Source organism: Gobio gobio, assembly GCF_949357685.1.
Source record: "Gobio gobio genome assembly, chromosome: 24".
NCBI lineage: Eukaryota > Metazoa > Chordata > Actinopteri > Cypriniformes > Gobionidae > Gobio > Gobio gobio.
The window spans coordinates 11026471-11040877 of NC_137120.1; the positions used below are offsets into that span (position 1 = coordinate 11026471).

Consider the following 14407-nt stretch of genomic DNA (forward strand, 5'->3'; position numbering starts at 1 on the left):
AAAACACACAAATGTCTATTTTACCTTTTTACAAGACTTCAAAAATGTGTCGCTGGTGAAACATCTACTATACTACAATGACCGAATGAACATTAGATTATTTATACCCAACTAATGGTGTAGTAACAACATATAACATCACTGGTCGTGTTGGCCAGACAAACCTTGACATTTTGTTATGTGATTAAACAATTAATATCTCAGTTGAACAAAGGCCCCAAAAATCAGATATACATAGGCCTACTGTAGGACTTGACTTAAGGATTGTGGGGAAAAAAAAATCTAGCCCTTGGGGTTCCAAAGTTATGACTCAAAATGCAATTGCCTGTGCTGCAATTGCAACAGGGTTCCAGCAACTTTAGTTCTTGGACCTCTAATTAGTGTTAGACCGATATATCGGCCGGCCGATATATCGGGCCGATATTTGTGATTTTCACATGTATCGGCATCGGCCGATACAAGGCTGCTGCGTTCGCCGATATTTTTTTCAAGAGATTAAGTTAAGTGCACCTAAGCATTAAATGACTAGTAGGTTGTAAATAGTTAAAGTATAAAAGTTTTAAGTATAGTACAGTCAGTGTGCACTTTATTATGATGCTTGCTTGTTGATACTGTGTGCAATTGTCACAGTGTCTGGTTTGTGTTCCCCGGGGGTCCACTAGAGGTCTCTCTCTTATTGTCACCGTTCATTCTGGAACTGCATTTCCCACAATCCTTGTCTGCACTCATCACTGTCATTGTTCCCAGCTGTTCCCCATCATGATTGTTAGTTCTGTGTGTATTTATACCATGTCTGTTTTAGTGTTTGTTACGGAGTCCTTGTATTTATCACGCCACTTCTGTGTTCTGTTTTCTTACCTGTTCTGGTCTTGTATTTTGGATTGCTTTATTGGATGTTGACCCCTGCTTGGACTGGATTACGTTACGGAATATCCCAAAAAAAATGCTATTGGATCTAACCCCTGTTTCCCGTGTGTGGTTCGTGACAGAAGGACTCCGTCATGCAAAGATCCAGCGGTATGGGTTTTCGTGTCTCTTCCCCAGCCACCGAGAGGGAGAGGAGGCAGCAGAGGGGGAATTCTCCATCAGGAGAGCTTCTACCTCGTATGAACATTTTCCAGTGTTTTGCCTTATGGGCTCGTAGAACTGAGGACAACATGGCGGCCAACTCCCCTCTCTTCAGCCCCGAACCAGAGCCGTCCAGCCCAGAGCCTGCACCTCCCCATCATGAACGGAGGAGAAGGAGGAGGAGGAGGAAGCAGGCGTCCACTGTTCCCGTGCAGCCCGTTGTAGTCCCGGAGGTCGTCCCCTTGCAGCCCACGGTGGTTCCGGTGGTCCGTGCTCTGGTGGTCTCTGTTCCGGTGGTCTCTGTTCCGGTGGTCCCTGCTCCGGTGGTCCCTGCTCCGGTGGTCCCTGTTCCGGTGGTGGTCCCTGTTCCGGTGGTGGACCCTGTTCCGGTGGTGGACCCTGTTCCGGTGGTGGACCCTGTTCCGGTGGTGGACCCTGTTCCGGTGGTGGACCCTGTTCCGGTGGTGGACCCTGTTCCGGTGGTGGACCCTGTTCCGGTGGTGGACCCTGTTCCGGTGGTGGACCCTGTTCCGGTTGTCCTTGCTCTGGTGGTCCCGAGTCCGGACACGGCCTGGAGGGCTGTGATGGGATGTTACGTGGTGGCAGTCCTGCGTGCTTGGGAGGAGCACAGAGCTTTCTCCAAAGCTCCGGAGGTTGTTCCGGTGGATCGTGTTCCGGTGGTCCCAGTTCCGGGGGACCCAGTTCCGGTGGTCCCAGTTCCGGTGGATCACGTTCCGGGGGACCCAGTTCCGGTGGTCCCAGTTCCGGTGGATCACGTTCCGGTGGTCCCAGTTCCGGCGGATCGTGTTCCGGTGGTCCCAGTTCTGGTGGTTCCAGTTCTGGTGGTGGATCGTGTTCCGGTGGTCTCCATTCCAGTGGATACAGTTCTGGAGGTCGTTCCCGTGCAGCCCGCTGTCGTCCCAGAGGTCGTCCCCATGCAGCCCACCATCAGTCCTGCCATGGCCAAGAGGACTGTCTTCCTCTTTTATGCAGTCGCGGTACTGCATGCGTGGAGGAGGCACAGCATGTCTGCCGATCCAGAGACGGTTGGGTCTTGGAGCGTCTGGTAGCCGCTCCGTAGAAGGGGGGGTTATGTCACAGTGTCTGGTTTGTGTTCCCCGGGGGTCCACTAGAGGTCTCTCTCTTATTGTCACCGTTCATTCTGGAACTGCATTTCCCACAATCCTTGTCTGCACTCATCACTGTCATTGTTCCCAGCTGTTCCCCATCATGATTGTTAGTTCTGTGTGTATTTATACCATGTCTGTTTTAGTGTTTGTTACGGAGTCCTTGTATTTATCACGCCACTTCTGTGTTCTGTTTTCTTACCTGTTCTGGTCTTGTATTTTGGATTGCTTTATTGGATGTTGACCCCTGCTTGGACTGGATTACATTACGGAATATCCTAATAAAACTGCTATTGGATCTAACCCCTGTTTCCCGTGTGTGGTTCATGACAGCAATAATGTAATTATTTTATTTATGCTTAAATATTTATTTTCAGAATTTAGTTTCACCACTGAACTCTTTTTTTTTTTCTTGTTCTACCTCACCTGTTTTTACTATTTGTTAAATATTGTTTTTTTTTTAGTTCAATAAATGTTCCTTTTTTAATTTTTAAATTGTTATATCATCATGATCATTGTGTCATTTTTATGATGTAAATTGAGGGAGCAAAAGCAGTATCGGCTCAAAAAAATCGGCAGCCCGTATCGGTCATCGGCTAAGGCTGATGAAAAAAAATCGGTATGGGCATCGGCACTAAACCATATCGGTCGATCCCTACCTCTAATAACATTGTTCATTACGCCATCAACAATAATGTGTTTTGGTGAACTATTCAACAACTAACTCTCAAGAGAAGGACAAAGTTGAACCCCAAGATCAAGATCAGAGAAAATGTGGACAAAGATGTCACCTGTTCCAGCTCTGTAACCACCCCCTGAGGATGTCCGAAGGGGTGTTAATTCTACAAACAAGACAAACCACTTGGTGTTTAATTAGAGAGGGGGAAAAACTATTTGGTAATATTAATAGGCATACAATTAGCAGAAATGTAGTTAGAATGGTGTTCTGGTGTATTTTAGTACCTTTTTAGTTCCTATGTGGTTGCTTTCAAGTCACAAAAGGCCACATCTCTGTGATATTCTCAGTGCCTGTGATCTTCTGGTTTGATATGGCTTGGGTCAACCCTTCAATGTGCATTCAAAAGGGTCCCTATGCACTGTTCACTGCTCCCTACTCCCTGAGCACGGTATGTCAGGTTAAAGGGTTAGTTCACCCAAAAATGAAAATTCTGTCATTAATTACTTACCCTCATGTCGTTTGACACCCGTCAGACCTCCGTTCATCTTCGGAACAGAAATTAAGATATTTTAGTTGAAATCTGATGGCTCTGAAAGGCCTCCATTGACACAATGGCACGTTACACTCTCAAGACCCTTAAAAGGTACTAAAGACGTCGTTACAAAGTCCATCTCACTACAGTGGTTCTAAAATAACTTTATGAATCGGCGACAATAGTTTTTGTGCGCAAAAAACCCCTAAATAACGACTTACATAGTGATGACGATTTCAAAACACGGCCTCATGAAGCTTCGAAGCGTTATGAATCAGATTATGATATAACATAAATTAATATTGTAATTTACTTTACTTTCAAATTCAAAACCATATAATAAGCATACATTTACAAAACACACAGTATCTAAAAAATATTATCAAAACATTGTCCATTAGTTTTATTAGTTTACTTATAAGTTACCTGTATTGACTATGAACAGATTTGAAGCTGCACCTGTCATTCAATATGAAAATACATTTTGATTTGGTTATGTATAAATGTAGGCTATTCTTAATCAATGGTCTTTGTAGCGGTCTCATCTCATGCGCTTTCTTTCCCAAGTGCAGCTGCATATGACAACATTCCTGAGGTAAATAAAGTAAAATATAAAAAATGACAGCCCTCAGGTGCTTCTCAACACTTAATTTGTTTACATATTCATAAAATATAATATACGAATGTAACAGTTATTGCCATAACCATTCATAAATACTCTTTGTTAACGATTCAAATGTAAACTCCTCCATCGCAGAGCTGTTTAAAAACTATTCCAACCAACGGCTCTGCACCATCATTTGTTCAGACAGGTGATGCATGCGACGCGCAAAGACAGTTGGATGATTTTCACTCTCTACTTCATGTGAAGTGTATCGATGTTCCCTTCTTCCCTACGCCGTTCGCTCCCTTTGGATTGGAATCTCACTTGAGATAGCGGAATACCCTCTGAAGTCCACTTCGCAGTCCACTTACGGTCGAATGGAACGCACCTAGGGATTTTTCTCCTCATTCATCATCCAACAGGTGAACGTCATAAATCTGGTCCCCTCACAACGCGCATGCGGAAGTATAACGATGACGAGATGATGTCACGCGAACATGGCAGCAAACAGGGAGATCATGTTCACGTAAAAACACTGAAAGTGCATCAAATTAGATGAAGTTAGCTATATGGTAATAAAACCCATGTATAAACGTTTGAAGTGACACTAAATGAGCCTCTCTGTTGATAATCGTACACCCGGGCTGCAACACGAGCTGCGTTTCCGTTGTGATTGACTCGAACTGAATTTGGAAGCACGCTCGCATACTACTACTTTTACCACATCTAAGGCAGAAATAGTAACCGCTGAGCTAGTATGCGGTTCCGAATTCAGCATTAGCCTATTGTGTGCTGACAATGGACAACTGCAAAGCTATACATACATGTTAAACTTATCTCCTACGTAAATGATCCCTTCGCAAACTGATGTGTGATTCCTCCTAATGTTTCTGTATTGTAAACCTATAACCTCCCTTCCATCTTTTGTGTAATCACAAATATTCTGCCTATTCATATCATTGATAGTTGCCGTTGCTTTTAACTACAGAAAACTGAAAATGAAACTAAAGCATCGTTTGACCACTAGAGTCATTCCCATTTCCCACAGGATAGCTAAATGTTTTTTCTTTGTCAAGCATATTGCTAAATATTATTCCTTATATTAGGGTTACAATACGGATAAAAAAAGAAAAACAGTTGCACTGCTAATTAGCAGCAGCTAATTGACCATGATAATCATATTTCTCCACATTAGGCTATATTTTATTGTTCCTTCCCTCTTTCATAATTTGAGATCCTCAAAGAGTGTACGATCAATTGCGTCATTAAAAGACAGTGGTGTCTGATATCACATGACCACAGTTGTACTGTAGTAACAATCTCTAACTGTTACTACTGTTTGCCGGCTGCTTCATCATTTATTTAGTTATTTATTTATTGCAAGAACAGCATCCCACACAGTTTACCCTTGTTATAAAGTGCATGCCATTTCATTACAGTTTTTTACAATCGCTATGACATTTTTTTCAATACTTTTAACAAATTTCCTAAACTCTTAACGCACCAACACACCTACATCACGCTGTGGCGAGCAGCGAGGCCGAGGGACCGTGAGGGCGGGACGAGGCGGCGCTCATCAGAGAGGATGAGCGCCAGCTGCGAGCCGCAGCGATCTCGGCCCTTGCGGAGGAGTGAGGGAGTATAAAGGAGGAGCAACGACAGTGAGGGACGAGAGAGGACCAGGCCTGGATTTTGTGTTATGTTTTATTTTGTGTTCGCTGCAGTCGTCCGTGAGGGGCTGCAGCTTTTTATTTTCATTTTGTGTTTGTTTGTATGTAGGCGGCAGTCCACCGCGAGGGGCTGTCGCCGCCATTTTATTTTGATTAAATGTTTTGAATGTCCGCCGGTTCCCGCCTCCTTCTTCCCGTACAAACAACGTTTTTACTACACACGCAATTGCCAAAACGGTTAATTTTATGCTCAAAATCACACATTGTAAACTAAACTCCAAAACTAATTTTCAAAATACAATAATTCACTAACACAATACACTATGTCTACCAAAACACTAACACATATTCTCTTCCAACAGGAACATTTAGTCAATCATAGCACAATGTCATAAAAACACTAACATTAGATGGAATTACAGAAACTGCATTATTTTGTGTCAGGTCTGCCCTTATACAATAGACAGTATATTTGATTGATCATAGATTGTGTGTCTTTTGAAGAATCTCCACATTTTTGTTTGTCGGGTTTAGTAAATGCATGCATTTTGTTTCTTTTGCTGCAGAAATTCAATACACAAAATGAATGACCCATCTCAGGGTAGCTTTATAAAATGCCCTTCAGTTTTATTCCATTATCAGCAATCACAATGTTGACAATAACAAGTTCCTGTTCCTGTTCATTTAGGAGCTTTCCTCTGCCCCCTGAGGGAGGTAGATGTTGAATCCTTAGATAGACAAAATACAGTTAGGGACCAGAGGAATACAGTCACTGTAATACATTGTAAAATGATTTACACTTTGCAGTATAGGAGAAGCCCTTATACAGTACAATATCCTACCTGCTGGTTTCTTGAAAAATCTGGATAATGGATGCCACTGTGTCCCGGCTGAGATTTGACTGTACTCGTTCACCAGCCCCTCTGTATGATAGCCTGTGGTTTATGACATGGTCTATGATAGTAGCTCTTATTTCATCAGTTACCCAAATTCTGGCCCTTCTTTGAGTGCCACCATGCATTCTACAGGGATGTGATTTTTCCAGATTAATGTCGGATTTTCCGACATAAAAATGTGACCTACGTGAATCATGCAGATCTGTAAAAAAAAAAAAGGGGGGAGTTGAGGGGATTGGCCGTCATCTCACAGCCGTCACCTCACAGCCGTCACCATGGTAACCCGGGACGGAACCACAATCGCGGGATGCGCAACAAGGACTGTATCGCGACAAGAACATCGCCGAACCGGATAATCTGGGTATGTATTATTGCTTGTGTCTATATATAACCTATAAGTTACTAATTTGACTTTGTTGTCGATTGATTAGATGATCGATTTTGACTGATTTTCCACTATGGCAGGATGTTTAAGCTGCATTTAACATTAATTTAGCAGCTAACGTTACTTGTATTTGCTAGCACTAGCTATAGGGATGCAAACAGCGCGCTTTTCGGCCCCCCCGCTTTTTCACGTCAGTTTGGGTGACAAAGTCATCTGAAGCCATTCCATAGCTTAACCCTTAAATGCATGTTTCGCCAAACATTCTTACATATTGGGGTCGTTAGCGACCCGGATCTATATTTAACATGGATAGACCTCTACCTGTCGCGATAATATATAAAACTCCTGATGTTAGAGTAACAGCTACAGGAGAATAAAATAAAACGTATTTCGTTACCTTTTGGAGCTTGGAAGGGTTCAGTTTGAGCAGATGTTTAATACCATCATCATATGTCCTCGTCAGAGCTCGTTTACCAGTAACAGTTACATTCAGCATCTGCCTCATATTCGCGATCTCACGCTTATTCTCCAACTCATTTTCAACGTCTTCAAAATCAATATTTTGCTCACTGACAGCTTCTTGACCACATCCATCATCAGAGACAGTGATACTAATATTTGATTGTGTTCAGTACTTGCTCTCTGCAGTAAATCACTAAGCCATTTCAAGTTTTGCAGATTATAATTATTATTTTTCTGTCAGAGGTAACTATGAGTTAAACGTCACTTCATCATTGTGAATCAGACATCGCCACCCTGTGGAATAAAGGTGAATTGCACCTATTTCATCATTATAGATTAATTTATCATTGTGCAAAAAAAATATACGTACAATCCTACACACCTCGGATCGTTAGCGACCCTATACATTTTGACAAAAAACTAGTGAAAAAACAGGCATTCAATTATAATTCTATTATTTTTTTCTTGTTATATTGTTTAAAATGGATTGATTGAGGAATACTAAGAAAGTTGATGTCTAACTTTAAAAAATGAAGCAGGAGGAGCAGGGTAGTGAATGACATCTCGGGTCGCTCGGGTCGCTGAAGACCCGAGGTATGCATTTAAGGGTTAATGTGAGGGACATAAGTCTATTTGGTGTTTTAGTTTAATCGCGCAGCACTTCTGTGCCTGTCTGTTCACATGAGGAGCCCATTGACCCTGTGGATCCAATATGTTTAATGGCAGAGCAGACATGGAAAGTATTAACTTTCTAAGCTATAGCAAGTGTTATTCCATTCTGCGCTCGTGCACCTCTGCTCTAGTTTTCAACCTTTCTGAAGAGCGGATAGACATACAGTACATAGTCAAACATGTAAAAATGTATATATTTTCTGATATGGATTCTTACATTCTAATGAAAATTTTCCATTATTTTTGATTTCCAGCATACACAGACTCATGGCCAAGCTAGCACTGAACAGCCCTGAATTAAAGTCTATCGAACAGGGGGTCAAGAATCGGTTCAAATGGAGCTGGTTGCTGGAGACTGTCCAAGTTGAGGGAAACACTTTCTCACTCAATTGCTTTAGCAAAATTAGAGAACCAGGCAAAGCTATTTGCAACATTTGCAACCACCCTATTAACTATGGCACAAGTGGGAAGATTGCACTCCGGAAACATATGATGCATCCAAAACATGTGAAACTGTGGAAGATCCAACAGCAGAACATGCACATTGAGATCGCACGAGCTGATAACATCATTGTTGCGGCTCCGCACAACAACTCGGCGCAACCAAGATCAATTCCTCCTCTATGCAACCATGTTGCTCAGGATCAAGTAAGTGTTTTCTGATTTTGTAGAAACTCTTTTTCAGTCAACTCTTCTTTTCTTTTTTACAATGTTTGAAACTTAGTTTATTAACTTAGACATAACTAGAAGTGGACTGAATTTAAACAAATCTACCAATTTGCTATCAAAAGCAGCAAATAAGATTGCTTCCAATGGGGAGAATACTCAAAAACAAATACTCCTACTACTCCTTTAAAATAATTGTTTTGACTACATTATAATCAGTGAAGATATTATAAACCTGTTCATTTAATTATTAAAAATGATTTTATTTAGGATGTATGGTGTTTAATCAAATTCTGTTTTGCAGGCACTCATTCTTGGATTCATTGCTGAAAATTCTCTTCCCCTGTCAGTCACGTCCGGGATTATTAAATTGGCTCAAGAGTTGGCCAAAGATCCAAAAGCACTTGCTGAACTGTCAATGGACAGGACATCTGCCTCATACAAGCTCACCCATGGTGTGAAGAAGACTATCCTGGATGAAGTACTTGAGGAAATCAGAAATGTCCCCTTCTCTCTCAACATAGATGAGGCCACAAGCAAGACAAACAAAAGAGTATTAGGTGTGCTTGTCAGCTACTGGTCCGAGAAACACGAGAGGATGGTTGTCCAACACCTTGCAGCTTTGGAGCTCATATCTGTAACGGCAGAATCTCTCTTCAGTGCACTGGATGGGCTTTTTGAAAGGATGAATCTCCCATGGGATAATCTGGTGTCAATTCTCATGGACTCCTGTGCTGTTATGAGGGGCTCTAAAAATGGCTTGGAAAAGAAGATCAGAGACCGCCGTGCCCCTCATCTCCTTGACATCGATGGTGACTCATGTCACCACCTTCATAATGCCAGCAAGAAATTGTGCTGTCCTTTTGAGCGTTGGGTTGAGTCTTTGCTGTCAGACCTGCACACAGACCACAAATGGTCAGCTGACATGAAAGATGGCCTCAGAGAAATTTGCAGCATATTTGGAATCCATTTCTCGCGGCCAGAGTGCTATATTCCACACCGGTGGCTCTCAGTCTTGGATGTCAGTCTGGAAACACTGCGAATGTGGGATGCACTGGTCATGTTTTACTATGCCTTCCTGAGCAATGAAGATAAGTGTACATACAAGGACATTGTCAGTGCTATTCTACAGAAGCGTGAAGTACAGGGAACAGGCAGGGCCCGGATCAAGGAGTTGTGGAAGGAGTTGGGGAACAGGTCCAAGAACTTCACAAACGAGGGGAAGATGAGGAAAGTCAGGATTTGCAAGAAGGTGAGAAAAACGCCCTAGACATCAGCTAAAGCTATATTGGTGGGGGGAGTGGGCAAAATTAAAAAATTCAAACATTACATTTACTTATTGGTTATTATCATTATTATTAATAAGATTATTATTATTATTATTATTATAATAGAGAATTGTAGCGATGGAGCAGTGGTCATGACACTTGCCTTTGATTCCCACTACGACACGTTTACTAATATGTCCCTGAGCAAGACACTTAACCCCTAGTTGCTCCAGAGGTGTGCAACCTCTAACTTATAAGTAAATTTTGATAAAAGCGTTGTAACAATTCGTCTAGTATTCACACTCAGACCAATTGCCACAAGATTCATATTAGGGAGGGAACCACCGGCTATGGTCTGTATTAGTTCAAATACTCAGAAAGACAGGCAATATGCAAAAGTGAGTATTATTCACAAAACAAGAGGTAAAGAATACATACGACCGTCATTACATGATAGGAAATCACACATATCATAACATTATTTACAAAAGTAGCACAAAAGTTATTATCTGGATAGGCAGAAATGAAAGTCCTTCAAAGTCCTTTCTGCCGTACTCAAGTGCACGGAAGTCTGTAACTCACAAGGCCGGAACCAATCCACTATAATCCGTCATCAAGCAACGAAACATTTGTCCTTGTACATCGACCCAGAGGCTAACGAGGAGAATAGAAGTAAGGTGTCCTGGGGTTAAACAGTCCTTTTGTGGTACAATCCTCCTGGATATTATCAGGAAGGACTAAAGAGTCCTTCTACAAACAAATAAACACAAATCAACATCATATCATTTGTGAATCCACACAAGCCCAAAATAACCATGAATAAAACAAACAAAATAACAAATCTTACATTGACTGAGCAGAAAATCCCATAGATTCCCAGTCTGGACTCTAAGGGCGTTTTCACACCTGAAAGTCCGCACCAAGGTCCGAACCGAAGTTCATGTTTTGATACTTTTTATATATTCGGTTAGTTTTGGTTTGGTTTCACATTGCAATTATGTGAGCGGACTAAAGAACTTTACATGACGCACTTGCGTCCACTCGTCATCATCTATGTGGGCTGCATCTGGACATTGATTGGTTTGTAAACGGACGTGCGTCTGACGTCAGCGTCTTTGACAAGTTGAATGAACGGACGCATATCGTTGCCACAGAACAGTGCACATTGCTTGACTATTTTTTTATTCGTTACGTTTAAAAAATGACATTTCAAGCTTTATATACACATATTTCTCATGTTTGTGAGGCAAGTAGCCTGCTGAGTTTGGGTTTATTTGAGACGCGGTCCAGTTCATGTGCAAAGCATGTGATCGCTCCCGTGATTATTGCTATAGACTATTTGCTTCTTATTTATTAAATCCAGGCAATTATCTGATTAAACGTTGATTAAAATTAAGATACAATTTATACAGAACGAAATTCCCATTAAAGAAATGCTTTCTAAGCAAAATCATACAAAATTTTGTTCAAAATTATTTCTGACTTTCTGTCTACTGACATTGCGCATATTTTCACTTTTCATAATCAATGTAGCCTAGATTGAATTTAAAAATAACGTTATAATATTTAAACATAAACAGGAACTTCCTGTAAATGGTCTGAAAGTCCGAACCATACAGAAAATTCTTTCACACTAACAACGAACCGAACCTTTGATCAGTTTGATCCGGACCGAGACCACCTCTTTTCGCCGGACCAAATTTCGTCTGTTTGGTCCGGACCGTGGTACGGGGGAGGTTTCACACCTGAAAATTTTATTCGGACCAAACTGAAAAGTCCGAAAATCCGGACCAAACAAGGTAGGTGTGAAAACGCCCTAAGAGTGTCACGCCATGCTGTTAGTCCCCCAACATCTCTCTCTCCTTCTATCATTGCCTTACTGATATCCTAGAGCAATAGGCCCACTACCTCCCCCTAGTGTCAGGTAGTAGCCTTACATACCAAAGGGAAACTAATGTGACAGGCCAAGACTGTTACAGCGTCAGATTAATGTTTACATTACATTCAGCTGACTCTTTAATCCAAAGCGACTTACAATTGCAATAGATGTCAGAGGTTGCACGCCTCTGTAGCAACTAGGGGTTAAGTGTCTTGCTCAGGAACACAATAGTGTCTCAGTGGATTCGAACCTCGAATCTCTCACACCAAAGGCATGTGTCTTATTCACTGTGTCATCGCCACATTTAAAAAGTAAATATTTATTTATTTATTCAAGGTGCTTGTTAGATGTACATTGCTGTGATTGGTGCAGAGAGAAAATATGTTTCTATGTTTTAACAGGTGCTATTTGAGGACAAGAAAACCCTCCTTGAGCTCCACTTCTATTCAGCAGTCCTTCCCATGCTGAAACATTACGTCCTGCTTTTTCAGTCCAAGGACCCGAAGGTTCATAAACTCCATGATGAGCAGGAGAAACTTGTCAGGGAGTTTTTATCTTGCTTCATCAAGCCAGAAAAATTAATTAACAGCAAAGGAAGGAATCTGTCTGGGCCAAAGATGAAGTTGCTTGACCTGACATCGACAGAGGCCCATCTCGCAGCATCTTTTGTTGGCTCTGAGGCCTCATCCCTCCTTGACCAACTAGGGAGGGAACACCCTGTGGTGAAGGCTTTCAAAACTAAGGTATGGTATGGCTTTATTTAGGTAAAACATTGAAACATGTCATCGTAAGATGAGAATAGCCTGTGAAAGCGAATTAAACACTTATTTCCAACATGGTCCTCAATATTAGACACGACATAATGACATCACACCATAACTATACACATTTAATTCATTTAAAAGAAAAACACTTCCTAAGCAATTTATCTTGGAGCAGGCTCCACATATACAGTATGTCTTTACTTGTTTCTTAAACTGTACTCTATTTATAAAAGGTAATCCAAGCCTACACCAGCTGTGCAGGTGACCTTCAAACAAAGCTACCTCTTGACAGTCCAACCCTAAGGACTCTGTCATGCTTGGACCCAGATGCACGGGGAAGCCATCACATTCTTCCTCATCTCCAGAAGTTGCCGAACATGTTTCCATATGTGAAGCTTAATGAACTGGAGAGAGCTGGATTTCAACATGAAATACACAGGTGTATATAATTGTTGGAATGCCATTTACACAGATTCTTAATAAGTCCAATGTTTGATTATTTTGCAAGTAATTGTATAATGTAGTCTGTTGTTTGTAAGGAATTATTTTATTGTCAAATAATGAGCTTAAACTGTTGTTTCCCATCCTAGATATGCAAGTGACATGACACTACCTCAGATGACAGACGAGGCAAGAGTTGATTTATGGTGGAATGTTGTGAGAAAGACTCAGAGGTACCCAGAGCTCTGCAAGCTTGCACTGTCTGCACTATGTCCATTTCATGGTCCACAGGTGGAATCAGCATTCAGTGTAATGTCCAACATCCTGCAAGCCAAAGCTGCAAACCTAAGTGTTGAGACATATGAGTCCTATCAAGTGGTCAAATACAACCTGAAGGCCATGCAGGTGTCGGCCATTCAGCACTACTCCCGGAAGACAAAGGAGAGTCCTGTTAATGTACAGCTGTGCAGAAATATAAAACGATCGAGCCAAAGGTACAGAGCTCTGCTCAGAGATAAAGAAGAACTGAACAAAAGGCCTTATCACTCTGAGAAGCCAACGGCCGGCAAGAAAATGGCAAAAGATGCCATCGTGGCAGCAGCTGTGAGTGCCAGGCGCAAATTCCAAAAGAAACGTGTAGAGGCTCTAAAAAAGCTTGCCACAAAGGCTAAAGAGTCGTACAAAAATTGAGGCCTTCTTTTGACATGAAAATGTGCATGTTGCACATTTAGCTGTTAAAGTTGGGTAAAAATGCATCCACCAAATAATTTGTTTTTTCATACTGTACAAAAAAGTTGCACATTGCACATCTAGCTATAAAATTAAATTTATTTTTTTGTTCAAATAAGTTGTTTTGGGTCCTGCTTTACTGTCCATATTGATCCGCCACCAGTGTGATCGGCGCGGCGGGGGTGGGGTGGGGTGGGGGGGGGGGGGGTCTCAGTATATTTTCCTGCTTTTTTGTCCTTGGCCAATCACATGCCTGATTCTAACTCCTCAATCTCTACCTTGCCCTTGTCCAGGCATTCCTCTCCCTTGCCCTTGTCCAGGCATTCCTCTCCCTTGCCCTTGTCCAGGCATTCCTCTCCCTTGCCCTTGTCCCACTCCTCTCCCTTGTCCTGGTACTCATCTCCCTCTCCCTCATGCAGGCCTTTTTCTGACTTTCTTTGTGTTGCTCTATATTGTTCCTTTTTCACACAAGATCAGCCCAAATAGGCCCTCTTTTATGGTCATGTGATTGAAAGAACATCGACACCTGAACAATTCCTAGATGGGAATCAGCTGTGATATATAT

The 14407-nt window shown here is 41.8% G+C and overlaps 1 protein-coding gene across 1 annotated transcript; it reads left to right on the forward strand.

Annotated features, from left to right (window-relative positions):
• Positions 1 to 8362: 8362 nt before the first annotated feature.
• Positions 8363 to 13954, forward strand: LOC307120790 (uncharacterized protein; the record flags this gene model as incomplete). Its single annotated transcript, XM_079807967.1, has 5 exons — positions 8363 to 8743; positions 9066 to 10013; positions 12310 to 12651; positions 12906 to 13111; positions 13263 to 13954. The coding sequence occupies 5 exons, from the start codon at positions 8363 to 8365 to the stop codon at positions 13801 to 13803; spliced, it is 2418 nt and encodes an 805-aa protein (XP_079664093.1). The 3' UTR covers positions 13804 to 13954.
• Positions 13955 to 14407: the final 453 nt, after the last annotated feature.